Source organism: Vulpes lagopus, chromosome 15 (assembly GCF_018345385.1).
Source record: "Vulpes lagopus strain Blue_001 chromosome 15, ASM1834538v1, whole genome shotgun sequence".
Taxonomy (NCBI): domain Eukaryota; kingdom Metazoa; phylum Chordata; class Mammalia; order Carnivora; family Canidae; genus Vulpes; species Vulpes lagopus.
In genome coordinates, this window is record NC_054838.1 from 14,541,151 (window position 1) to 14,568,330 (window position 27,180).

At 48.4% G+C, this 27,180-nt stretch overlaps 1 protein-coding gene across 12 annotated transcripts in view; it reads right to left on the reverse strand.

Moving 5' to 3' along the window:
* The window catches only part of LOC121476354 (F-actin-monooxygenase MICAL2), a 225,678-nt gene that overhangs the window by 51,132 nt on the left and 147,366 nt on the right, over positions 1–27,180 (reverse strand). For 10 of the 12 annotated variants that reach the window (XM_041730300.1, XM_041730298.1, XM_041730308.1 and 7 more), the window contains 5 exons: positions 24,175–24,358; positions 20,011–20,192; positions 14,634–14,708; positions 10,159–10,319; positions 7,602–8,925 (listed from right to left, as the gene is read on the reverse strand). In XM_041730300.1, coding sequence (XP_041586234.1) covers positions 7,602–8,925; positions 10,159–10,319; positions 14,634–14,708; positions 20,011–20,192; positions 24,175–24,358 — 1,926 coding nt within the window. The remainder of the gene's footprint in view (positions 1–7,601; positions 8,926–10,158; positions 10,320–14,633; positions 14,709–20,010; positions 20,193–24,174; positions 24,359–27,180) is intronic. The other 2 variants (XM_041730314.1, XM_041730301.1) reach the window with 1 other exon arrangement.

A 27,180-nucleotide genomic window follows, 5' to 3' on the forward strand; every position in this document is an offset into this window, starting at 1 on the left:
TGTCTTGATGATCACAGCTTTGTAATAGAGTCTGAAGTCTGGAATTGTGATGTCATCAGTTCTAGTTTTTCTTTTTCAACATTCCTTTGATTATTAAGGGTCTTTTCTGGTTCCATACAAATTTTAGGATTATTTGTCCCATCTGTGAAAAAAAGTTGATGGTAGTTTGATAGGGATTGCATTGAATGCATAGATTGCTCTAGGAAGCATAGACATTTTAATAATATTTGTTCTTCCAACTCATGAGCATGGAATGGTTTTCCATTTCTTTGTGTCTTCCTCAATTTCTTTCATGAGTCTTCTATAGTTTTCTGAGTACAGAGCCTTTGCCTCTTTGGTTAGGTTTATCCTGAGGTATCTTATGGTTTGGGGTGTAATTATAAATAAGATTGATCCCTTAATTTCTTTCTTCTGTCTCATTGTTTGTGTATAGAAATGCAACTGATTTCTGTGCATGGATTTTATATCCTGTATGTTGCTGAATTGCTGTATGAGTTCTAGCAGCTTTGGGGTTGAGTTTCTTGGGTTTTCCACATAGAGTATCATGTCATCTGCAACGAGTTAGAGTGTGACTTCTTTGCTGATTTGGATGCCTTTTATTTCTTTTTGGGTACAACCACTTTTGAAAACTGTCTGACAGTACCTATTAAAGCAAACTATGTCCATTCCTACCCCACGACCTGTCAAGTCCACTCCCAGGTACATACTGACAAAAGATTCTGTCTCTGAACAAACTCTAGGCAAGCTCTTCTGAGCCTTCCTCTTGGCTAAGCCTCAATGTTGGTCTATAAAAACAATAGACTCCCAACATAAATTATTTAGCCCACCCACTGCTTCCTACATGGAAGGAAGTAGGAAGAAAAAGTACCTGCTCGAGAAAACTCAAAGCAGACAAAGGGATTTAGTGTTTGTCCTAGTCCACACCTGCTGATAGGTCCCTGACTACCCTTTCCTAGAGCAGTTTTTAAAAGGTGCTTAAGATGAGAGTCCTTCCTCTATCCCTTTGAAATGCATATGTATTTCTTCCACTGGAGAATCTCTTTCTCAAGGACCTGAAAGCCATTCCTTTAAAAAGTAATCAGCAGGAAGGATAGACCTCTGTCTCCAAGTCTTTATGGGAAGATCCAGTCCTAACTTCAATAGTTGCCAACTAACATGCACAACTGGCCTAATCAGCATTTATACTGACCAAGCCTTTGTAATTTTTCACTTCCTCAACTCTACTGAGCCTCTCTTTCACTCCTCCCTATTCCATCAATCTCCCTGTCAAACACTCAGCCACCTCTGTAAAAATCAAAGGTGAGTTCAGTTCGTGTTGGACTCTCTCTTCTGTTGCAATACTATATTATTAATTAAAATCCGTCCTTAACACTTTTCATAGCATCTGGCTTTATCTTTGACAATAGCAACAGCAACAATAGGTATAAGAATGCTCAAAGCAGCACCATTCACAATAAAAGCAATGGAAAACACCTAAGTGCCCAGCATCAGAAGGCACAAGTAAATTGTGGCATATTCACACGAGGGAATAAAATGTAGCAATACAAAGAATGAACCACTGCTGCACATAACTATAGGGATCCCCCCAACCCCAATAATCTTTAACAGAAGAAGCCAGGCACAATACAGACTTGTATTTTCTTTTGTCGTGGAAGCAATGAACTCAGATTCGGCACCAGCAAGACCCATTTATTATCTCACAATGCATAAGCCAGAAGTGCAGGCAGGCATGACTCAACTGGGTCCTCTGTTCAGGGTCTCACGAAGCTGCAGTTGAGGTGTCTGCCATTCCGGAGTCTCAGTTGCAGCCCAGAGTTCCCTTCCAGCTCATTCAGGTTGTTTGTAGAGTTCTGCTTCTGGTGGTGGTAAGAGATGGGGCCCATTTTCTCACTGGCTGTACACTGGAGGTCCATCTGGGGCCTCCTGCCCGTCGGGCCTCTCAGAGTAGGACAGTGTACTTCTTCCAGGCCAGCAGGATCATATCTTTCTCACCCTGCGAGTTTCAGGAAGGGCCCCATCCTTATTAAGGGCTCCTCCGATTAGGTTAGGCCTACCCAGGATAATCTCCCTTTTGATTAACTCAAAGTCAATTGGTTTAGAGCTTAATTACATTTGCGAAATCCGGTAACCTAATCACGGGAGTGAGATACATCATGTTCACATTCCCACCATAATCAGGAGGACGAGATTCTACAGGGCAGAAAGCATGGGGCCCTCTGAGAATTCGGCCTGCCACAATATTGAATGATTCAATGTTTAGAAAGTCAAAAAACTGTAGAGGTAATCCAAGATGATAGAAGTCAGATGGTAAGCACTTTTGTTGGGTGTCACAAATATGTGGGAAGAAGTAAGATGGAAGCTTGTGAGTACTGCTAATTTTTTTTTATAGTTTGATCTCAGAGGTATTTTTTTAAAAGCTTTATTTACTTATTCAGGAGACACACACACACACACACACAGAGAGAGAGAGAGAGAGAGGCAGAGACACAGGCAGAGGGAGAAGCAGGCTCCATGCAGGGAGCCCGACGTGGGACTCCATCCCAGGTCTCCAGGATCACACCCTAGGCTGAAGGTGGTGCTAAACCGCTGAGCTACCTGGGCTGCCCTTGATCTCAGAGGTATTTATACAAATATACACATTGTAAAAATTCAGCACTTGTGTACTTAATATTTGTGTATTATACTGTCTATATCTTACACTGCAATAAAGATTTTATGCAAAAATAAAAAAGAGGTTCTCAAGGTGCCTTGTTTAATTATAGACTGGAATAATTTGCATTAAAATTGTTTGTATAAAATCGGCACTGGTAAGTGCTTGAAATCAGTTTATGCCCCTAAGAAATTTAAAGACCCAGAGAAATTTATATGTACTATTAATTTACCCAGAAAGTTCTATTGTGAAAATAAGAAAAATTAAATTTCAGCAAATTTATTCAAGTGATCATAAGTTCAAGGTATTTCCATTCAAATATGTTTTGAAAGTTTCTCATTTTCAATTAGAATACTGTTTTCTCTCTCTGTTGCATAGGAGCATACCTACAAGTTAAATGTAGAGAGAGCAATTTCAGTGTGTGTGTGTGTGTGTGTGTGTGTGTGTGTGTGTTTCTGTGTGTATTTGTGATTGGTGGATAGGCTGGTCAGGGACAGGAAATAAAAGGAAACTAATGGGCCTAATCTAATAGGGTAGGTAAAATCTTTCCATTCTTAGGATACTGACCTAAGAACACCTGAGAGAAACACAAAGTTCTGTGAAATGGGCCCAGACACAATTTCCAGAGCTGGTCTTAACCTAGTTCCATTCTCTACCTTTTCATTGTGTTCCAAGCCAAGGAAGTCATACTATTTCCTACTAGATATAAATGTAACGGTTCTCCATGATAAATATATCAGGAACACACATTTCTCCCACTTAATGTAATTAGCATGTACAAAAATCACATATATGTGATATAAATGAACTAAAGGCCAATCTTACAAATGAATTTGATATAAAAGTCTTAAATAAAATATTAGCAAATGGGGGGGGGGCTTGGTGGCTCAGTTGGTTCGGCATCCTATTCTTGGTTTTGGCTCAGATCGTGATCTTGGGGTCCTGGGATCAAGCCCTCCATTGGCTCTGTGCTCAGCACAGAGTCTGCTTGTCCCTATCCCTTCCCCTCTGCTTCTTCCCTTCCCAAGCACTTTCTCTCTCTCTCTCTCTCAAATAAATAAAGTCTTAAAAAACATATTAGCAAACAGAACAGTAAAGCATATTAAAATAATAAGACATCATGTCCAAATGGTATTCATTTCAGCCATTTAAGGATGGTTCAATATCAGTGAATTTATTATGTAATTCATGGTATTATTCAATCATATGAGAAAAAATCATACAATCATCTCAAAGACTACTGAAGTGACATTTGATAAAATTCAACATCCATTCATGATTTAAAATACTTTCAATAAAATAGGATTTGATGGCAATTTCCTTAGAGGATTTAAATTTATCTTGGTCAACCCAGAAGCCAGTATTATGCTTAAATGGGAAAACATTCTCTTTAATGAGATGCATTCTCATTAAGGCTAGGCATTTCATATGGAAACCATTCTTACTACTTTTATTTAATATTGTTCTGGAAATTCTAGAAACCAAACAAACTGAGGTAACAAAATAAATTAGAGGTATACATCTTTTAAACAGGAGGTAAAATTATCATTATTTATAGACATTATGATTGCATATTTGGGGAGGGCCCTGGAGAAGACATTGGAAAGCTTTTACAAACAAGGAGAATCCAGCAAAATGGATGAGTACAAAAATACTATACAGAAATCAATAAATTTCAGTACACAAACAACAGTAGGAAGATGGAGCAAAAGATTTTATTTACAATAGCAATAAAAACTAATACATTGCAATAAACTTAATAAATACACAAGACCTGTAAGATGTAAAGTTTAAAACATTCTGGCAGGGGGAGGTGCACAAAAAAGACAGCAAATGGGAAGGCAATTCATATCACAGGGTCGTAGATTCTTGCTAAGTTAGTTTGTAAACTGAATCCCGTAAACGCAGTCATAGGATTTTTTTGGTACATAGACAAGCGAATGCTAAATTCATATAGAATACCAAAAAAAGCAAAAAGAGCCAGGGAGTTTTTTAAAACGAGGAGCAATCACGGAATGCCCTTCCTACCTGATGGTACATACATACATTTAGAAAGGTATATAAATATATAGAGTAAAATAATTAAAACAGTGTAATACTGATATATAACAGACAACTCAACAGAATATTATGGGTGGTATGGAAATCAGTCCAAGTGCAGGAATTTGATACATGACAAAGATGTCATCTCATAAGAGTGGAGAAGATGCATTAGTCATTAAATTATTTTAGAATAACCAAGGAGACAGCTTAAAACAAAAACAAAAATGGGACTGGATCCATACTTCACATTTTACTTTGGATAGTTTCTTGATACAAATATTTCAACGTAAAAAAGTTTAAAACAAACAAATAAGACTAAGAGAAACTATAAGAAACGCTTTTATATACTTGGAAGAAGCTCTTTCTGAACTATGATAGAGTTCCTAAGCCTAAGGAGCCATAAAATGAAAAATTGCTTATAATTACTAAATACAAATAAAAATTTTATAGGACAAAACCCATCATAAGCAAAGTTAAACACAAGCCAGAGCTGGAAAAAAATATTTGTCATTCCTATCACAGAAATGAGCTAAATTTCCCTTTTAATAGAGTCCCTTCATATCATTAAGAAAAATACCAAGATTTCCACAGAAAACAGGATGAAAGAAAAAAGTAATGGCTGACAGAAAAGGAAATATGGATGACTTAACATATGAAAAAATACTCAAGCACCTGTCAGATTGGTAAAGATTAACAACAACAAAAGGTGGGTAACACAATGGTTAGTGCAAGTGTGGAAACACTGTCTTCATATTTGGCTGAACCAGCACCACTTTGACAGAGGATGATTTGTCAGGATCTATCAAAATTTCTGATTCATAGATCTTTGTTCCAGCATTTCCACTTCTAGTACGTCCACACATGCCAAATGGCCTAAGTTCTCGGTTCGTTATTGTAACATTGTTTGCAATAGCAAAAGATCTGAAATGAGCTTTCCATCATAGGGGACTGGCTACCCAAATCCACATCCACACAACAGAATACTGTGCAGCTATAAAACATAAAGCTCTTTATGTGCTAATATGCAATGATGTCCAAAAAAAATGAAAAGTATAATAAGAAGTGTGTAGAATTTGCTAGCAAACTACCTTAATGAAAAGAGAGAGAGAGAGAGGGAGAGAGAGAGAGAGAAATGATATAATACGTACATTTGCTCTTATATGTATGACTTCTGTCTGCGAGAATGCCTAAGAAGCTGATGATCACATCTGTCATCAGCGATATGACCTGGATGGCTCAGGGACAGGGAAGGGACATAAGACTATTTATTTTGTGCATTCTGTACCCTTTTATCTTAAACCACATGAATGTATTGTCTATCAAAGAATGCACAACAGATTAAAGTTTACAATGTGGTTTAAAGGGTGTACTTAAACTCTGAGCATGTCTGTGCTTATCCTGAGCTTGACTGAAAAAAAAGTCTCTTGTTAAACCTATGTAGCTTTCTGATGAAGGCACCAAAGAAGGAAAAGAATTTTTTACTTGAAAACTAATGGTCTAAAGTAAAAGGTAAAGAAGAAAAAAGCTAACAAAATAAATAAAAATAAAGTTGCTCAAGAACAGAGATAGGAGGGGCAGCTGGGTGGCTCAGTGGGGTAAATGTCTGACTTTGGCTCAGGTCATGATCTCAGGATTCTGGGATCCAGCCTCCACATTGCATCATTGGGCTCCACGCTCAGCGGGGAATCTGCTTGAGATTGTCTTCCTCTGCCCCTCCCCCTGCGCGTGCACACTGTCTCAAATAAATAAATACAATATTTACCAAAAAAATAAGGATAGGAGAACCACAGTTTGTTTAAAGCCATAAAATGAGTATCAACAGCAAAATAAATCATGTGAGTCTTTAACTAAACTGTCTCTAAGTATATATATTAAAACTTTGGCAAAGAGGAGAGAGGGCAGAGAATAGACATTACTATTTTTTTTAAAGATATTTCTGTGTTGTTGAATTATTCCAATTCTTTTTTATATTAATTAATCCAATAATATTTAAAAATTACAATCATATTTAAATATAAAAAAGCCTAAGTTTCCAGTGGTAACCAAATATATAAGTGTGTTTAAACAGTAAATAAAACACAAGCTTAAAAGAGGAATCATTTTTTGACTAGTAAAATAGCAATATTTAACAATAAATACGGTGCTAACAGGTGACAGTATGGTGAAAAAGATATTTCATACATTAGTGGTGGAATATAAACTGGTACCTTTCTCTACACTTAACTCAAATTTATAACATGCAGCTGTAAGAAATAACACAGAAAACTCCCATGTATCCTTTATCTGTATATTGTTAAGAAACAATTTGTTAGTGCAAATTAAGAATCTTAAAAATATTCGCATCTTTAATCCAATAAGCTCATTTCTTAGAACCTATCTTTAAAAAAATAATTCAAAGGAAAGAAATACCTATATGCATAAAAATGTTCATTCAATATCATATATAAAATATATTCATATGCATAATTTATATACACATATATATCTATACATCAATACAACAGTTGTTTTCTAAATAAAAAATATTTACTTAATGAAATAATGTATCCACTAGATATAATAGTCTACTGCCATCAAATTGCATTTATGTAAACTATGCGCTAATTGTCATAATAGCTGTGGTATACTGATTTTAAAAAATACAATTTTGGGGGTAAAGTTTAGTAAAAGTTACCATACACGGATAATGAGTGGGAAAGTGGTGAGATCATGGTTGATTCTTTGTCTTTTTCAAAACTCTCTATAGCATAATCTCGACTTTTTTTCTTAATTTTTCAAATTCAACTTTTCCTACTTTGGTCAGAATCTAATTTGGGAAGAAGGAGAAAGTGAAAGATGCCTGTTGTGAGTAAGAATGACTAACTGCCCAGCATGAACTGCAGACTTTGGTTAGCAAAGAGCCACTTACTTGCATCTTTGTCTGGAGAAGGAGGAGGGACCCTCTGTCCCAGGCAGGTGCTATGGCGAGGCTGTGCCAGGGCATTGTCCAGGGGCTCCCCTTGCCCCCTGGGGGCGCTGAAGAGGTCCTGGAGGTCCTTTCTTTGTTTGGATTCTTGGAGGGAACTCTCACAAGATTTGTCTTTGAGTTTGAGGGAGGAAAAGAGCGAGATTCTTTTCCTCGGAACCCTAGAAGCATCTGGAAAGGTCTCTTGCAAACTCACTTTCTCAAGGAGCGCGGGCACATCATCTATCTTGTGGCAGGGCGGGGACATGAGTGCAGGAAACACCTTGGACGGCCGGGTGGGCAAGCTGTGGGTGCGGTGGACGGGGTCAGGAGGGCTAGGGTATGAGGGCTGGGCAGCCTTGGCAGGTGAGGAGCCCAGGGAGAAGAAGGCCGAGGCCCTGCTCGCCGAGTCCTTCCCTGGGGACTGCTGGCTGCAGTCTTTATTGGAGCTGGTTTTGCGAAGGCTGAGTGAGCGAGTGCAAGCATGCGGCTGGCTGGGCTGGCTGGCGGGCAAGGCCTTGCTTTCCGGCCTGGCATAGGCCTTCCTCCCACCTTCCGAGGTGGGGAGGAGGGGCTCCAGGGACCTCCGGATGGCATTCGCTATGAGCCGAAGTGGGGACTTGGGTGGAGCCCGTTCGGCTGGGATCCCCATCTTCTCCTGAGCCTTTCCCAGGGCTGGCGGGGTCTCTCTGGCTGTCTGGGGAGGCAGCAAGGGCCTCATCAGTTTCAGCACGTGGCCTCCTCTACCCTTGTCAGCGCTCTTCTCTGCATTTGGTGCCCTGGCTTCCGGGCTCACACTCTCGGGGATGGAGTTGTCCCAGTCCAGCAGCTTTGTCTTCTGCTCCGGAGTGAGGACTAACTTCCTCAAGCCCAGCTTCTTCCCCTCTGTCAGCTCTGACCCATCCTCTGCTCCCTCTCTGGGTCCCATGTTCTTTTCTCCTGAGTCCTCTTCAGCCCTGGAAGGTAGCTCTTGGTCTGGCAAGCACCTGTCCTGCCCTCCAAGGGGGTGTGGGTCTTTGTGGAGGCTTCTAGTGTCCCCAAGAGGGGCCTCTGCTTCCGGACACCCATCAGAAGCCATCTCGGCAGGGCTGGGGGGCTGGGGGCTGGTGGGGCCATCTTCACCAGGCCTCACCACGCAGTACTCTGCCCGCCCCAGCACTTGGTTGTGAGGCAGATACAGAGGCATGTCCTTGGGGACCCCTTTGGCTCTGGCGCGCCTCAGGAAGATTGGAGTGGAAAGGCCGGAGTGACCTCTTGAGACCCGTGAGGGCAGGTGGTCAGCCGTCTCCTAGAGAGGATGGGCAAAATGAATGGATATTTAGGAATTCCCAGCATTTATTTATATGGGGAGGCAGATCTCAGCCCATGGCCCCCCTCCCTTCCTCTCTTCAGATCTCCGGTACCCAAAGTCTAAAAGAATTCTGGCTAGGATGATTTCAAAGGGCTGCTCTGCCTTCTAAGTGGATGCCCTGGGACCTGCTGGGATCTGCCTGGAGTCCCTGTATCAGCTCTGAATGAAGGCTTTGCTGGGTGCTGGATTAGGTGGGCAGGAAGCCAGAATGGAAGGCGAAGGCATGGACAAGCTCCTGGGCCAGCCAGGCACACTGGCCTGGCCCCTGTGAGTGGCCAGATGTGTAGAGGAGGACAGATGCCCCATGGCTTAGCCATGGCCCCTGCTAAGGGGTACATTCCACCCATAGGTATGTTCCTCCAACAACCAAGAGACCAAGGCTTCTTCCTTGGAGATTATTAGGAGAGACAGTTACCCTCCTGGGCTGGAGCTTGGTGGCCAGAAGGATGCCTTTAGGACTTTCCAATGACCCATCTCAACCTGACTCATGCCTTGCACCACTGAGAAAGTAGCCATTTGTAGCATGCAGGAACTTGGCCCTTGGCAAAGGAAGAACATAGGGAAATTCTAGAAGGGCAGTGCCCTGCCAAGAGCTCTGTGCCTGAGGGGCAGGTCATAGGGCAGGAGAAAGAGCACGTAGCTTTTTTTGTTCTTGTGCACCCTACTTCCCAGAGCCTGGACCAAGGTAACAGAGGCTTGGTAAACTCATACTGAAGGGTAAAGTCCAAACCTGAGTGTTTCAGTGATGCCATTTCCTGTTCAAGGGGGATGTGCTTCCAAGAGCCTCGACTGCTACCAAAGGCAGCCTCAGCCTGCGTCTGCTTCCCTCAGCTGTGGGCAACCCGAGGTCCTCTGTCAGGCCCTCAAGGACAGAGCATGCATCCTAGCATGTCTGCATGCCAGAGTCCTGCCCAGAGTCTGTGCCCCACAAAGTCTGCTGACCGACGGCTGTGCCCCAGGCCTGGCTGAGAAGGAACAGCACGGAAGAGCTTTCATGAGAGGGACAAGTGAAGAAGGCCTGGGTGGGCTCTTGACATAGCATCTCGTGGTCCTGGCTTTGCACCTGGGTGACCTAAGAAGAGCTAAAGCTCCAGAGTTAAGTGTGGGACTGGGTGGAGCAGGAGCAGATCACCTTCCTCACAGCTGCACAGGGTCCCAAAGTGCATTTACCTGAGGTAGGGAGAAGCCATCCAGAGAGTTCCCCGGGAGAGTGGCTGAAGAAAAAGATGGCGGGGAAGATGAGGGGGAAAACAGTGAGGAAGAAGAAAGAGGGGCCTCTGAAGGTTCCTTTGAAGGTGACAGAGTTCTTTCGTTGTTCACTGGCGTCGAATCTACCAAGGAAAGAACATACTCTCCATTACAGCGCTGTTATCACCTTATATTGTATGAAAAGAGGCGTAAAGGGAAGCTCCAACTCGATAAATAGAGTCAGAGGGAGGATGGGGTTGGAGACTGACTCAGAGGCCCTGGTGCCCAGAGTTTGACTTTAGGAGAAACAGGTGCAGGAGTGGCGGCCTCCCGTGGGGGGACGGAGGTCCTAGGATGAGAGGTCTAAAGAACCACTGCCCTTCCCACTTTGGGAGGATGTTCCCATGAGATGAAACAGGGAGTCTCCAGGGTGTCTCTTGGAAATGAACGAAGTTTCCCCTAAAGCCATTGTGGTTGGGGTCTGGGCTGTGTTAAGTCACTTAGTCAATAAACCACCTGAGGCCTGGACTTCCCCGAGACCCTGGACTGTTAGCTGTGGGCGTGGGCAGGGTAGCCAGTCACCGCCAATGACTCGGGCTCCTCCCTCTCACATGGGCGCCGAGGGGCTCTCAGATGGTTAGTTTGAGATCTTAAAAGAACACTGGCCGGGGAGGTTATAATGAGCATCAAATCATTGGAAGCATATGGAGCGGGTTCGTGCCAAGCTCCTGTTGGTCAGGGAGCAAGCGAGATGCAGCGTGTGTGCGCGCAGAGCCCGCGAGGAAGGGCTGTGTGGCTGGGGCCCTGAGAACGGGCCTAGTTCTGAATCTGGGAGCCGGAGCCGATTCGTCTGGTAACCACAGAACTGTGGCAGTTGTAGCCCGTGAGGTCAAGCTCCCTCTCAGGAGTGCACACACGCGTGTGCCCGCGCACCTTCTCAGCAACCTTAAATCTAAAATCTCAAGAGCTTTGCTTCTGCAGTGGCCATCCCAGCGCGGCCACACTCTGTTTCTGGGCTGTCCACTTGGTGTCTGACCCGTCGGCCCAGCTCGTTCTCCTGCGAGCCCTCCCAGCAAACGAGGCTCTCCCCCAGTCACCTCCCAGGACCAATGTCCCTCTACCCACTCCCGTCAGGCTCCCTGCTGGCGGCCGCTCAGCTGACCCATCCCGATTGCCCTCCAAGGTGTGGCCTTCAGACGTTATTACCTCACTTCCTAACTCAATCCAATCCCCTGGCCTCAGTTTCCCCTAAAGCTTTGGGTGAGAGGCGCTCCTCCTCTGGAACCCATACAGGCCAGGCCAAACCCATGCCCCTAAAAAAGAGTTCCTTCAAGACCCATTTGCATGCACAGGTGGGGGGTCCTCAGGGTTCTGTCCTGCTTTCCTGGTACACACATGCAAGTGTGTCAGAGCACGTATGCCAGTCCCAGGCTCTGAAAACACGGCCACCACACGCACACGTTCAGCAGGCTGCCAAAGCGACGCCCTCCAGAATGCTTCTGGGGGAAAAGAGGACTCCGGGGCAGAGATCCCAGGGTGGCAGGGAGGAGCTGCTGGGAGAAGGCCCCGGGCTGCCAGGAGCCGCTGCGGGGGAGGCGGCTGGCCGGCCTGTCACCCAAAGCCCCACTGCAGCCCACAATTAGATGGTTCGAGCCTAAAAAGGCAAATGCTGTGAGTCAGTTGTTGCCTTGCTTCCTGTCCTCGGCTTGCCAAATTCCTGCCAGATTCCTCCTCCCCCTCTTCCTTGCCCCCTCATTCTCTTCCCTCTGCTACCTCCTGAAGCAAGCTCCTCGGCTCCTCTCAGAGTCCCCTCCGCTCAACAGACTCCTTTGTTCTCCCGAGAGCTCTCCAGAACCTTCTGACACAGAGCCAGGGACACCTTGGGAACCACACCTGACAGGAAAGCCTTGGGGTTCACAAGGGCATGACCCAGGGGCTCTCCCTCTCTCCTTTCCCTAATCCCTGCCCCCCGAACCCCCACCCCTGCCGCCGCCACCAGTGAGGCCTCTCTGCACACATGTTCCTCATGCACTGACTTGAGGACAACCCGGGCAAAGCTTGACGGGACGCCTGCCAGTCAAGCTGCCCCAGGAGGGGAAGACCAGAGCTAAGCGACAGGTGACAAGATCTCACCCGCCTGAGGTGGCCGATGTCTTTGGGTTCCCTCAGAGGATGGCAAAGGGGAACCCGGTACCCCACGTCCTTCCCGCCCAGCGGCCTGGCACTTTCCACACGTGAAAACTGGGATGTCTAGCTTTGCTTCACGGGGCGGCTAAAGGAATAAAATGGAATAAAAGGGGTGCCCGGTGGAGAATGCAAAGTCAATGCTGCATGCCAGCTAAACATTAGCTCTAACCCCGCTCTTCCTCCCACGCACACAAGTTGTGGCCCATAAAGACACTGCTGAACTGTTGACCTGTTCCAGAGGGGGCTGCAGACGGCTCCCCTGGCCAGGATTTCTCTAACTTGCAGGCCCAGGGATTCCTCATTCATCAACTCAGATCCTCCTCTGCAGGTTCTCTCTTGTCTTCCTTGAGCGCCTGGCATGGTCCAGCCGGGCTGCCGTGCCCTCTGCAGGGGCCTCGGTCCTGGTCCCGGCATGCAAAGGGCCTGATGAGCAGAGCGGCCCAGGTTACAGCCCCCCAGCCTCCTTTGGCTCAGCTGCCTCTTCTCTGGCCTCTGGCGGTGACCTTTCCTCTTGGTTCTAGAGGTCACCGTGGTGACTCTGGTCAGCGGGGGAGGGTGATGAGGGCACTCACGCAGCTCCCCCTGTCTTCCCACCTGGCACGGGGGCCAGAACCGGCCTTGACCGAGCAGAGAAGTAACAGAGGGGATAGTGCCCTGGGTTCTGTCCCCTACAACAGGACCAGTGTTGCCCACCAGGGGTTTCCTCTTGGGCAAAATGAAGATGTCCAAAAAGATGGCTGTGAGGATTTTTGTGACTGGGATTCCAGGGTGCAGCTTCCCAGAATTGGGAGTTTAGGCGATGCTCAAATCTCCCAAAGTCTCAGAGCACCCTCTAGGGGCAGCAGCCTGCACAGGCTGACCCCAGGGGCTCCATTTGTTGCTGCACTTGGTTCATGTGTTCATTTGTTCACTTATTTACTCATTCACTCAGCAAGCAATGACTGGACGCCTCCTCTGGGCCAGGTCCATAGAAGTGACCCCAACTTAAGGCCTTCCCTCAAACCGGCTTTTATATAGACTTGAGGACCAACAGCTGGGATAACCACACTCGCCAAGGTCTTCAGGTCCATCCCGAAACCCTGCTGCCCAGTTAGCAGTCCTCTGTCTCTGTCTCTGCTGCCCCCCTCCAGCATCCCCTAACCTGCTAGGAGCCCCCCACCCATCAGACTCGCTGCTTGCACCCCAGCCTCGGAACTTCTTGAGGGAAGCCCCTTGCACTAGTGGCGCTCAATGAAGTCAGCTGGAAGCCCTGGTGGAATTTGTACCCAAATGGGCTCCCCATCTCGTAGAAGCAGAATTCCTGTGATCTGGGGAGGGGCTGGGGGATGGAGAAATAAAGTGACCCAGGCCTTCAGTAAACATTAATTCCCTTTTCTCATCGCCTTCACTGGCTGGGACTGCAAGATGATTCCAGAGTCGTTGCAGGGTGCCCCAGGTGAAGTGGCCTGCCGGTGTCCATCTGTGGTCCAGCCCCAGAGGCACCCATTACCCCAGCCTCACCCAAGGAAGGGGGAGCCCCAAGTCTGAGGGTTGCTGGGAGAATGACTCACGGGCCAGGAGTCGGTGTTGACTCAGAGGGAAGGAACCAGCTAACTAGCGCTCTGTTCCAACTTCAACAATGGCTCTTTTTAGAAACTCTTGTCTAACCCAAGGCTTTCCTGGGTTCACCTCTCCCAGAACAAAGCCCAGAGAGCGCAGGGGCCGGGGGAGGCAGAATGTAGACTTGGGAGTCCCTGCCCCTCTCTCAGGGCCCGGGAGGGGACGCCTGCCCTGTAGAATGAGAATGTGGTCCGCCCGGGATGCTGTGCATCTGTGTGCGTGGTTCCTGCGCCCCCTCGTGGGGGCCGGATGCCTTGGCGTCCGCTGTAGGGATGGGTGATGAGTGGGAGTGGGTGCAGCTTCCTTCTTGGCTTTGCCTGTGATTGCAGGAGGTCGTTGGGCTGATGCCCCCAGGCCAACCCCAGTGCACAGAATGAAAACACATAGAGGCTCTGGGTCTCAGTTTCCTCCTCTGTGTGTCTCAAAAAGCTTGGAGCCAGTGATTGCTAAGGCCCCTTCCGGGTGCAACTGTGGTGATTCCAGACTGGGGAGCTGAAGGAGAGAGAAAGGTCCCAAATCCTTGGAAAATGCTTCCTCTTTCCTTGCCCCTCACATCCAGGGGGCCAGGTCAGAGAGGACATGCATGGAATGAGAACAGCTGCCCCTGAGAATTGACCAGAGGACACTGCCCACGCCCCTCCCTGCCCACTCCCAGAGAGCTCGTGACTCACTTGACTGGAATGTTCTCCTCCAGCTCTGGTATTTGCTGGGAATTGGAGACTGGAAGCTACTGGCCCGTTGCAGAGCTGGGGTGGAAAAAAGAAAGGGGCAGGGGAGATGGGGAGGGAGGAAGAGTCTGTTAAACTTACAGAATAGACATGGGGTTTTCTTCTCTGGCAGTTTATAGACTAATAATAATAATTGACCAGGGCAGCCCGGGTGGCTCAGCAGTTTAGCGCCACCTTTGGCCCAGGGCCTGATCCTGGAGACCCCTGATTGAGTCCCACGTCGGGCTCTCTACGTGGAGCCTGCTTCTCCCTCTGCCTGTGTCTGCCTCTCTCTCTGAGTGTGTCATGAAAAAATAAATAAAAGTCTTTAAAAAAAAAAATTGACCAAGCCCCCTCCTTTCCCAGACTGCATCTTCAGGTCCCTACGACGCACACCTCCAGTTTTTCATTCGCTCATTCATTGAATATGTATTGAGACTCTGCTTGGGACAGGTACTGCCATCACGCAGGAAATCCTTCAAATTATGAGCCATCATTCTAACTCATCCATAATTAATGTAATGTGTGTGCACACACATACACACACACGCATTCGGGCACACCCGTTTGCTCGTTTTTAGCAGAGCAATTCTTCAAAGCAGGTCTGACATCAATGTCCCATATATGTAGTAGATAAACCTGAGCTGCTCTCATTGAAGCCTAGAAGCTGCAGAAAGTTCTACTTCCCCATCCCCCCACAGAGCCTCCCAAACCCTTCAGGAACCAGGATTCTGCAACTGTGGACTGAACACCCTCCACCCAGTGGGTCTTGAGAATTAGCTGAGCAAGATGAACATCACATGCAAAAGAAGGTGGTCTCTGCCATTTAGGGTGTGAGAGATGCTACTGCACCGCATTTCCACACCGGGCCCTCAGATATGGCCTCAGGCTCCGTGTCCCTGTGGTGGTTCCTTCATACCCAGGATGAAGAATGGGGCACCACACGCACACCTGAATGACATACAGGTGGGACTAGGGGGCGTGGAAGGAAAGAAGGCCCTAGGAGTCACGTGGGTGTGGGAAAATGGGGTAGGGGAGGTCTGAAGCCAAGGCCCAGCCGTCTCTTTCGGTAGGAAGGCCTGGAATCCACACCGTGCCAGTGCTTAGAAGTGGGCATCAGCTCTCATCAGCCAGGCTGTGGGGTGCAGGTGGCAGCCTCTTCTGGGGGCTTCTCTTCCTTGGGACAAGATCATCCAGTTCCTTAGATCCTCAACTCTCCTCCTTCCCCTATTGCACCTGGAGACGATGCGAACCTGTTCCAGCTGGAGGGTTCCCTGTCCCAAAGGTCTGCTGTCATCTCAAGTCCATGGGTTTGAGGGGGAGCCTGTGCAGATGGCTGGGGGCACAGCCTCCTCATCTCCCACCCCCCAGCTTAGGCCTGTTCCTCCCTCAGGCACAGGGCGGGGTCTGCAGCAGGGGCAAGCAGGCCTCCAGGGCAGATACCTCCTGCTGACCACCACTATCCTTTCCAACAGCTGCTGGAGAATTTTCCCTACAGACCTAGAAGACTGCTTAAAGCCTTATTGCTCCTCCTCTGCCTTTTCTCTTTGTGGAGTAGAACTTATTAAAAATGGCTAAAATTCATAAGCAATTTTCCATCCCTGGTGTTTATAGGACACACATGCACACATTTTTACCACAATAGGAACAACAGGGTGGGTAGCAATGATTTGATCCAGTCATTTTGAGCAGCATCAAGCAAGCCTGGCTCCCTTCCTTTCGGCTTATGTTTTATTTATATTTATTTTAAGGGAGCACTTTTGGAGATCTTAGTGCATGACTTGCTACAAAAGGAATAAGGGTTATTTTACCATATGGTGCTAATGATACCATTTAATTGTTACAAACTAGCAGTATTCTCCAGAGGTCAACTGGACCATCCAGTTGTCAAATTATTGCCAGAAAAAAAAAAAGGAAAAATACCGATTTTTCTAAATCAGAATAATATGGGGCAGTCTACACTCCACACCCCCAGCTCTAACTGGTTTATGCCTTAAAACTCAACACAGTTGATTGACTCATTTAATTATTTAGGTGTGCATTTTATAACACACTTATCCAGACAGGCCCTCTTAGAAGCTCCTTTTCTGTGATTCCCCAAAGTGCGAGATGTGGCCCTCCTGCATGGAAGCAATTAGGGCGCTTCCATGAAATGCAGATACTTGGCTCCACGCTAGACCCACTGAATCTGAATATCTGCAGGTAGGAACCTGGGCAGCTTCCTTTTAAACAAGATTTTAAAGAACCATTGAACTAGGAGTTTTAGGGGAGAATTACTGAGCCCTTTCTACTGAGCCTCAATAACACAGAGTTAAATTCTATTTCAGGCCATCATCTTGGGCATGCTCTATGCTAAAGAACTTTGAGGATACAATAGATTCCTAGATGAGCCAAGCAAAGTAGTCCCAGAAGTCCTTCCCTAAATTGTGGTAAAATATTATGTAACATGAACGTGACCATCTTAACCATTTTAAAGAGTCCAGCTCAGGGCAGCCCTGGTGGCTCAGCGGTTTAGCGCCGCCTTCAGTTCAGGGAATGATCCTGGAGACCCAATGTCCCTGCATGGAGCCTGCTTCTCCCTCTGCCTGTGTCTCTGCCTTTCTCTCTGTTTCTCATGAATAAATAAATAAAATCTTAAAAAAAAAAAGAGTCCAGCTCAGTGGTATTAAGTACATTCCTACTGTTGTACAGCCATCACCACCATCCACCTCCAGAACTTCTTTATCCCAAGCTGAAACTCTGTACCCATGAATCAGTAATTCCCCACACTCCTACCACCACCCCCGTCATCACATTCAACTTTCTCTTTCTATAAATTTGACTATTCTTGGTACTGCAGAGACATGGCATCATGTCCTATCTGTTCCTTTGTGTCTGGCTTACTTTACAAAGCATAACGACTTCAAGGCTCATCCATATTGTAGCATGTGTCAGAGTTTTCTTCCTTTTTAACACGGAATAACATTCCATTATATGGCACAACTTGTTTATCCATTCACCTGTTGATGAGTTTTGGTCATTTCCCCCTTTGGCAATTGTAAACACCACAGGATGAGCATGGGTGAGCCAACCAGAGGTCTTCAAGCAGTATCCTGGCCTTGCCTGGCATTCCCTCGGCTCAGCTCCTAGCCATTTATCCAAGTGAAAGTTGTGTTGAATGAAGCTCCATTAACACGCACAACATGATCTCAACCCTACGTGGTCTGGTCAAGTCACGGACTCACCCTACCCAGCAACATAAGACGATGCTTAGAGGGTACCAGAGCTTTTAACCGTAAACGCAGTCTGTCTAGCAACGATCAAACACGTGACACGTGGACATGAAATCAATAAAAGATTGCTTGAAAGTCACACAGTTTATCTACTTCCCTGTCTACTCTGTATTTTATCCTGGTATTAAACTGGAGTGTCAGTGGGACGCCTGGGGGTGCTCAGCGGTTGAGCGTCTGCCTTCGGCTCAGGGCGTGATCCCCGAGTCCTGGGATCGAGTCCCACGTCAGGCTCCCTGCATGGAGCCTGCTTCTCCCTCTGCCTGGGTCTCTGCCTCTCTTTGTGTGTCTCTCATGAATAAATAAATAAAATCTTAAAAAAAAATAAGCCGGAGTGTCAGAAACCAAAAACTTTGGCCACACTGCCTTGTCGTGTTGACCCAGCCCTATCACCCCAGAAGAACTGCACTTGCTGAGTCGCGTTTTATTGCCATGCCCTCACTTGCCACCCAGGGATGCTGCACCGGACAGCTTTGCTCAAGATATGAACTCGTGCATCCCTCAGGGCCATCTATTGGACACGAGCTGGACAATTCCTACAGCGTGAAGCACTAGGAAAAGTGACACCAGCTCTGAAACTTGCCCCAAACCAATATGTTGTTTTTCTCATGAACAATGAGGATAATAATTGTGCTTCCTTTTGAATGCCGACTGCCAGAAAACTTGGGATCAAATTTATGATCCCACTAGAGGATCATTGTTTGGGATATCCCGGTCTGCCTCTCTCTGGGGCCTCTACCTCCTAAACTGGTTTTGTTAACCTTGATCTTGAAAATTTAAACTTTTACAGATAAGACACACATAATTTTGTCTTTCTTGTAAATTGCCTAAAATCCCCTGGCAATGGAGGAGGGAAGAGAAATGGAGGGAAGGGATGAAAGGCAGGCAGGCTTCGCATCTATACATGAGGAGGCTGGAGCCGAGGGAGACGGAGGCAGGCTGCCCCCAGCTGGGCACAGTGCAGTGTCCCCTTGGCCGCCTATGCTGAGTATTTCTGGAGGCCACCACAATGGCATTTAGCAAATACATTCTAATGACAATTGTCCTTTTTTAAAAAGGCTCACAGGGAAGGGTAAATCCAGAGTTTCCTGGAGGCGGGCCCCAGCCCTGGTTTTCCAGCGAAGCCTACCCTTGTGAGATTGCTTCTAGATTCAGGTGGAACTTCTGCTCTCGGCCACCAGAGGGATGTGCAGGACAAGCCTAGCACGGGCCATTCCCCGGGGGCAGCCAAGGCTGCTGGTACTGCAGGTGGCAACTTTCTGTTCGCCTATATCCCACCCCGAGGTCACAAGCTGCTGTTGACCGAATCAAAACATTCAACTGAAGGCCGCCTTTATTAAAAATCAGCTGGGCTGCTAGAGACGCCTGCCTTCTAGGGGGTGGAGGCACTGGGCCCCCCCCCACTCGGCTCACTAGCTGTGGGACCTCTGCTTGCTAGCTGTGGGACCTCTGCTTGCTCACCAATAAAAGGGTGAGTTACCTTACCCCCTGGGGCCATCCTGAGGATGAAACGGGGCCACGAATGGGAAAACCCTCAGCTGTCACATGTGCTTTATTCAAAGTGTCTAAAAAATAAAGACACTTTGAAAGTCAAAGTGTCTTTATTACTGGGTAGGTAAAGTTTCAGGGCAGTCCACATGCCCCAAGCTCCCTGTGCTGCTCCCGGGTGGCCCCGGGGGGACTGTGCTGCCCACACAGCTAAGCCACATCCTTCCCTAGTGGGCCATGGAATGCCCAACGGGCCCCTAAGGACCTGTTCAAAGAGGAGACTGCTCAGGCAAGAGGGTCCTTATCTCTGGATAGGCCCCCTTATCTCTGCAGCCTGGGACACGCAGCCATCAGGCCCCTCTGCCGCATACCCACTTGAGATTCCAAAGCTTCTCACGGAGAAGGAGGCTGGGCCTGGGTGTAGGGCCCTCACCCTTCTAATACCCCAGCCCTGCTGCTGGACCCGTCACCCGATCCTCCGCCAGGAAAAACTGGCCATGGAGAGTCTCTGGATCCAGCACGTCCCTCCCCATGTCCCAGGATCCAGCAAGCCTGTCTCCCACGGGGGCAAACTCTCTGCTCACCGAGCACGGCGTGGGGCTCCTCGGAGCTCTGGGGAGAGCCTCCCCTGGCCGGGGCCTCCCTCAGGGAGCTGTGCCTAGTGAGGGGCTCCGGGAGGGGCCGGGGTCCTGGCCGCCAGGGTCTCTCCTCACAGGGCCGCGCACTGGAGGCTTTGGTGCTGGGGCAGTCTGGCTCTGCATCGGAGCTGGAAGGAGCAAGGAGAGAGTGGGTGAGTGGGGGACCCCACAGTTCACCTCCCACACCCACGCTGCACCCTGCCTGCCGCTGCCGCCAGCAGGCCGTGGCGTTCCAGGGCCAAGAGAGTGGTTTAGTCACCCCCATCCCCAAAGCCCAGCCCCAGGCTTTGTCACAGGCTGAACGGTGTCCCCCCACCCCAGATTCATATCAAATCCTAATCCTAGTACCTTGTGTTTGCATTCAGAGATAGGGTCTTTAAAGAGGTAATTAAGTTAAAATGAGGTCATTAGGGTGGGCTCTATTCCCATAAGCCTGGTGTCCTTACAAGAGGAATTTGGACAGGCATAGGAGGAATACCCCATGGGAACACGCTGTGCCCAGCCTCCCTCTCCGTGAGAAGCTTTGGAATCTCCAGTGGGTACACAAACAGAACAGATCCTTCCCCCTCGAGGCCCGCAGAAGGAACCGGTCCTGCCCACACTTTGAGCTGGGACTTCTGGCGTCCAGAACCGAGGGAAAGCACATCTCTGCTGTTGAAGCCACCATGGTACTTTCTGGAACTCAAGCCAGCAAATACAGGCATCGGTCTCTTTGCAGGAGAGCAAAGCCTGGCCCGTGTATGCGGGGCAGCCGGCCTGCCCACCTTTAGACACCCTTGACCACGACTGCTCAGCTCTCTGAGTGGAAACGAGCTCATCATTTAGGACTTGCTCCTAAACCTTTAGGCATTGCAGTGGTGCTTGTGGCCTGTGGGAACGGACGGGAGAAAAGAGGAGGCCACGGGGTCGGAGGGGGACTATTGAACCTGGGCCTTGGATGACTGGCAGGGATTCAGGTGGCCAAGAAGTGGAGGCGGGGTGTCCGCAGCAGCAGAGACAGCATGCACAGTCCCCAGGGCCTGCGGGAGGCGCAAACCTATAGGGCTGTGACTTCTGGTGAACATATGGATTTACCCTCGCCCTGTGTATGGAAGGCCAGCGTGCATCCTCCACTGGGTTGCTGCCCCTTGTCCATCTGTGTGCTCTGGTGGACTCTCTCCATCATGGTGCCCAAGCCCGCCACTGGCGGCGTCCTAGTGCTCTTCACCGATGAGTCCCAGAGGTGGGTGTGCAATGTGGGTAGACCCATCAGAGGTCCACCTTGAGGTCTTGGGACATGGATGGGGACCAATGGGCGTGGGCTGAGGCCCTCAGCAGCCAAGTGTTCCACACGTGGATAGAGCCTCCCTGCGGGTGGTTGCAAATCAGGCATGCAGAGAGGCAGCAGACAGCGGTTGTTTGAGTTTCTCGCTCCAACTTTGCCTGGAGAGGGGACCCCCTTGGACCTCCCAGTCAGGGGCACCGAAGTATTTGCTTTGTTACTTAAGCTAGAGTTGGGTTTCAGGACACAGCCCTGCCTAACTGAGCCCAGGCTGTGAGACCTTCCTTCTCTGGGCCTTGCTGCTTACCTCAGTGACCACTAGGGCACTCCAAGGCAGAGGCGCTCATGCAGACCTCTGGGTCCAAATCACCTGTGGGACTTGCTAAAATGCTTGTTGCCAGGCCCCCCTTCCAGAGTCTGAAGGCTCCAGACCTTACAAACTAGCTGTCTGCGCAGCAGTACCCGTTTTCTCCCTCACACTCTTCCCACACCTACTCCAGCCGGGTTTCTGATCCTCTTGTAGGAAAATCCAGAGGTCGCCTCTCCAGCTCCTCCATTCTTATCTGAACCAGCACCACACCCTCCTTCTTGAAACGTCTCCTTTCTTCTCTCAGCTTCCACAACCCAGCCTCTTTCGGTTTCTCTCCTCCTGTGCGTTTTGCCAGCTTGCCCACTTGAATGTTCAAATGCCCTGGGGCTCTCATCCGTGCCCAGCTCTTCTTTAGCTATGAGAAGATATTCTTTTTTTTTTCCTTTTCTTTTCTTTCTTTCTTTCTTTTTAATGAGAAGATATTCTTACTCCACAGGTGCCTCATTAGCTCCCTTGGCTTTTACAGCCTTTCCGTGCCACTGCCCCCACCCCCGGCCCCAAATCACTGTCTCTAGACCTGCCTCCAAGAAACTTCTCTGTTCTACGGCTTGCTTGACCTCCGCACAAAGACATCTGATGGACATCTCCAACTCCACGTGGCCAAAACAGAACTCTTGATTTTCTCCACAAACCTGCATCTTCTTCCCTGAAATCTTGTCCTCTTCAAAGCTACTCTAGAAACGACCGCACCTTTCCTGCAGTCACGTGGGTCAAAGTCTGGGAGTCACCGTTGGGCTCTCTCTCACCTCCACGTTCAGTTGATCAGCAAACTCTTTCTTCTCTGCTCCCAATCTTGGCCCAAGTCCCTCATCTCTTACCCATGCCACAGGTTCCCATCGGGCCTCCCTGCCTCCACTCCCACCCACCTCTGTCCCACCCATTTCCATACCGAGGCCTGCTCATCTTTGGAAATCATAAATAAGGTATCACTCTCTGACTTAAGAATTATCTAATGGCCTTCAGTTGGACCTAGAATAAAGTCTAAACTCCTTGCCCTTACTTACCCTTGCCCTTGTCTTACTAAGCCTTACTCCTGCCTTCCTTTCTGATATATCTTACTCTTCGTCCCCTCACTGTGTGCCAGCCACACCAGAAGACATCAGGCCCACACTCGCCCCGGGGGCCTATGTACTGGTGTTCCACTGCTTGGATGCCACTTCCCTCAGTCTTCACATGGCTGTCCCTTCTTGTTGACAATTCTCAGCTTAAAGGTCACCTCCTCACCGAGGCCGTGGTAGATTGTTTGCAAAGAACAGTTGCAATCATTCCTCCCCTGGGTCCACACCCTTTTTCAATGGACCTTTGCAGCTCCTCCCATAGTGGTGGAGCCAATTTCCCTACCCCTTGAGTCCGGGCTGGACTTGTGACCATTCAGACGTGATAGGAATAGCCAAGACCTCAAGACACTTTGCACGATTGTGCTTTCTCACAGGACCATGTGAATAAGCACGGGCTGCCTGTTGGAGGATGAAAGACCCGTGGCCTGGTTGCCTCCTGACACTCCAGCTGATGGCTAGCCATGTTCTAGAAGCAGGACCCTGCTGGCTCGAACACACACGGGAGTCCACGGAGACCAAAAGAACTGCAGGACTGAGCCTGACTGAAATAGGTGCCCACAGAACTGTGAGTAGAATAAGCGGTGGCTGTCGGAGCGCTCCTGTCCCTCAGCATAACGGTGAGAATGGATAACTGATACAAAGGCCTTCCCTGGCTACCCAGTCGAAAGCAGCTGACTAGTCACCCTCTAGCATAGACTCCTATTTTATTTTTCTATCCGGAACATAGGTGATATTTTTCTTGTTAACTATTTGCTTGTTTGCTGACTGTCTAGCCAGGTTGAATGAAAGCCCTGTGAGAGCAAGGCCTTGGTCTTGTGTGGTCACTGCTCTATGCTCCGAGCCTAGCACATAAGGAGCAATCGGTACCTCTTGCTGGTCGGCCTCCAGAATGAATTCAGTCGAGGGGAGGCCTGGAGTCTGGGGTCCCAGTGACCACTCTGGGTGGTTCTGGTATGGGTGGTAAGGATGCCATTCTGAGAAATACTCGTCTAGGGCAGCAGAACGTTACTTCTCATGCATCTTCCCACTCCTAGCCTAGCCTCCTGTTATCATGTATCACCATCCTACTTACCGTGACAGTGACACCCACTCGGCACCCCCTTGCTACAGCCTATGTCACAACTGCCTTTTAGGGAGAAGACAGTGGGGCCAGAACCTGTCCCTTCTCTGAGGAAACAGCAATTGCTAACACTTATAGTGTTATGTGCTGAGCATTTTTCTACATGCTTTGTGTATATTAATTGTTAGATCTTTACGATTGTCCACGAGACAGGTATTATGGTTGTCCCTATTTTATGGATGAGCATATGGAGGTACAGAGAGGTCACATGGTCAGCGAGAAGAAAGAAGACCAGTTCCTGAATACCGCTACCCTCGTCCAATCCCTCTTCTGAACCCACCCCGCAGCAGCCTGAGCATACCTGCTGTCGTCACTGGTGACCAGGACACGCACAGCCATCATGTCTTGTCCAACTATATCCTCCCCAGGGCTGATCCTCACTGAGGTCCACTCAGAGGGCAGGAGAGAGGTGGCTCCACCATCCACATCACTGGGCTCTGGCTCCAGGACACTCTTGGGCTTCTTGGGGGAGGTTGGCTCATCTGCTGGGAGGAGAAGAGGGTCTAGGGAGATGGTGGAAATAAACGGGCCCTGCAGGGTACCTGCTTCCCATCCAGAAGCTTGGACAGGCTGCCGGGGGCGGGGGAGTGGACAAGGCAGCAGGCTTTGGGTCCACTTGGACACTCCAAGACTTCTCGTCCTCTGTTCCCACCACCTCGCCTACCAGATGCCCCAGTATTTAGAGCACACCTCTGTGTACAGGGCATGAATGCACACATCTCATTTAATCCCGTGTGAGGGTCCTGAAGTGTTCAGAGGGCCCGCCCAGGTGCACCAGCCTCTGGACTGCCATTGTCAAAATCACAGTGTCCAACATACTGCTCAACCCGGTGGCAACTTCTCCATTCTTGTCTTGACACATCAGCAGCATTTGACTCAGCTGATCATTCCCACTTCTAGAAAAGCTCTCCTCTCAGCCTCCAGGATAGCACCGCCTGGCTCCCTTCCCCTCACCGACTGTTCTCCTTTCCTGTTTGTGTGCTGGTTCTGCCTTTTCCCCCTGACCTGGTCACACTGGAAGGCCCCAGGGCTGCCTTTGAATCTCTCCTCTTACTTATGCCCATGATAATCTCATCTGGCTTCCTGGCTTCAAATAACCCCAGATAACAATGACTCACTCCTGCATCTACACTGCCAGCCCAGACATTTTCCCTGAATCTAGATTTCCATACCCCTCTGCTTACTTGGCACCTCCACGTGGATGTCTAGCAGACACATCAAACTCATGTCCGAGTGGAGCTCTTTACCCCCACGAGCTCCCCAACAGCCCTCCCCATCTCAGTAAATGGCGACCTTGGCCTTCCAGCTGCTCAAATCAAATGCTTTCATGCCATCCTTGACTTCTCTTGTTATTTCATTCTTCACTCAAGTTATCAGCTAATCCTGCTGGCTCCACCTTCAAGATATGTCAGGAATCCAGGCACCTGTCACCACCTCCTCTGCTACCACCTTGGCCTCAGCCACCATGATCTTTTGCCTTCCAGCCTCTGTGGGTCTCCCTGCTTTCCCTCTCACCCTGCTCCACCTCCCCAAAACCCTAGTCTTCTCCCCCCGCCCCACTCTTCTTAATTAACACGGCCACTCAAGTGACTGTTAAATATGAGTCAGATCATACTCCCTTGCTCAACACCCTCCAGTGGCCCCTGGGACCTCATCTCCCACTGTTGCCCCACTGTCTGCTCTGACCATGTATGTGACCACCTCCCTGACCCCCTGTCTCAGCCCCTCGTATCGCTCCCGCCTCTTCCTAGGAGATGCTATCCTGGACAGCTTCCTGCAGGGCTCGCTCACTCACCACCTCAAGTCTTCAGTCAAATGGCACCTTCTCCATGAGGCCTACCTTGTCACACTATTTTAACTGCAACCCATGCCCTCAGCATTCTCTGTTTTTTATTTTTATTCATAACACATCTCATCTCCTAAGAAACTCTACAACTTTCTTTGCATTTTATTATCTCTCTCCTGTGACTAGAACTAGTGATTTTTGTCTATTTTGTTTCTTACTAGAATGATACCAGCAAGGAGTTGATGATCAAGGAACGCCTGTTGAATGAATCAACGAACGAGCAAGCAAAATAGGCCACCTGAGGTCCAGCTCCATTTTGGCCACGAGCTAGCTAGGTGACAACCCCTTCCACTGGTCACAGTGGGGCAGGTGTCCTTTCTCCTTTCTAAGGCTGATACCTCACTTGCACTTGGCTTCTTCCTCGCAAAGGGCCATTAGCAAGGGCATTAGTCATTTCTACCTGGAACACAGGTGATATTTTTCCTATGTGAACACAAGACAAAGGCCTTGTTCTCACAGGGCTTTCATTCAAACTGGCTAGATAGTCAGCAACCAAGCAAATGGTTAACAGGAAAAATATCACCTATGTTCCAGGTAGAAATGACCAATGACCTCATCAATGATCCTGTCCAAGGGTCATTACCTTCTCTTCCCTGTGTCACAGACTTCTATGTCTATGGGACTCTTTCTATCAATATTTGAATGTGCTGAAGCCTCTCCTCTTTTAAGAAAACTGTTTTTAACCCAATTCCCATGCCTGGCCCCTAGCCAACATTTCTTCCTCTTCTCCCCTTCCTAGCCAATCATCATGGAAGAGTTTGCTACACTTACTTTCTCTACTTATGCACCTTCCATCACTCAACTCCTCAACCCCCTATAATGCTGCCTGTGCCTCCATGACTCCCAAACTCCCCCCCAAAGCCCCCGGCAGCCTCCTTATTGCTAAGTCCAATTCACAAGGCTTTGGGGTCCTCCTGCAGCTGCTGCCGCCCTCACCCCCCCCTGTTCTGGGGACCCATCCTCTCACTGCCTCCCTGGCTGCTCCAATCTCAGCCACCCAATCTCCTAGCCAACCTCTAAATGCTGGGTTTTTCATGCCTCCACCTGCAGGACAAGAGCTACTCCCTAACCATATTTACCATCTATGAAGATAACTACTCAAGAAATTTTTATTTTTACATGAAATGCCTCATGTATTAAAATATTGTATAGGTCAAATAAAACACATTCCCAGGCAGATGCGGCCAGTGGGCTGCCAGTTTGTCACTCCTGGCATATGTGCATGCTTGCTTGTGCATGCACATATGCACACTTCTGCACTGATGTGGCTGCAGATGGGAATCACTGGGGCAACAGGGATGTAATTGGATGCTTCGGTAGGTAGGAGTAGCCGTAATAATATAATAATAGTAGCAGCAACTTACTTTTATTGGACACTTTTATGGAGAACTGTGTAAGTGTTTAACGCATACTAAGTCTATTAAATGTCATAGAACCTTCTAGACAAGTATTATTCTTCCC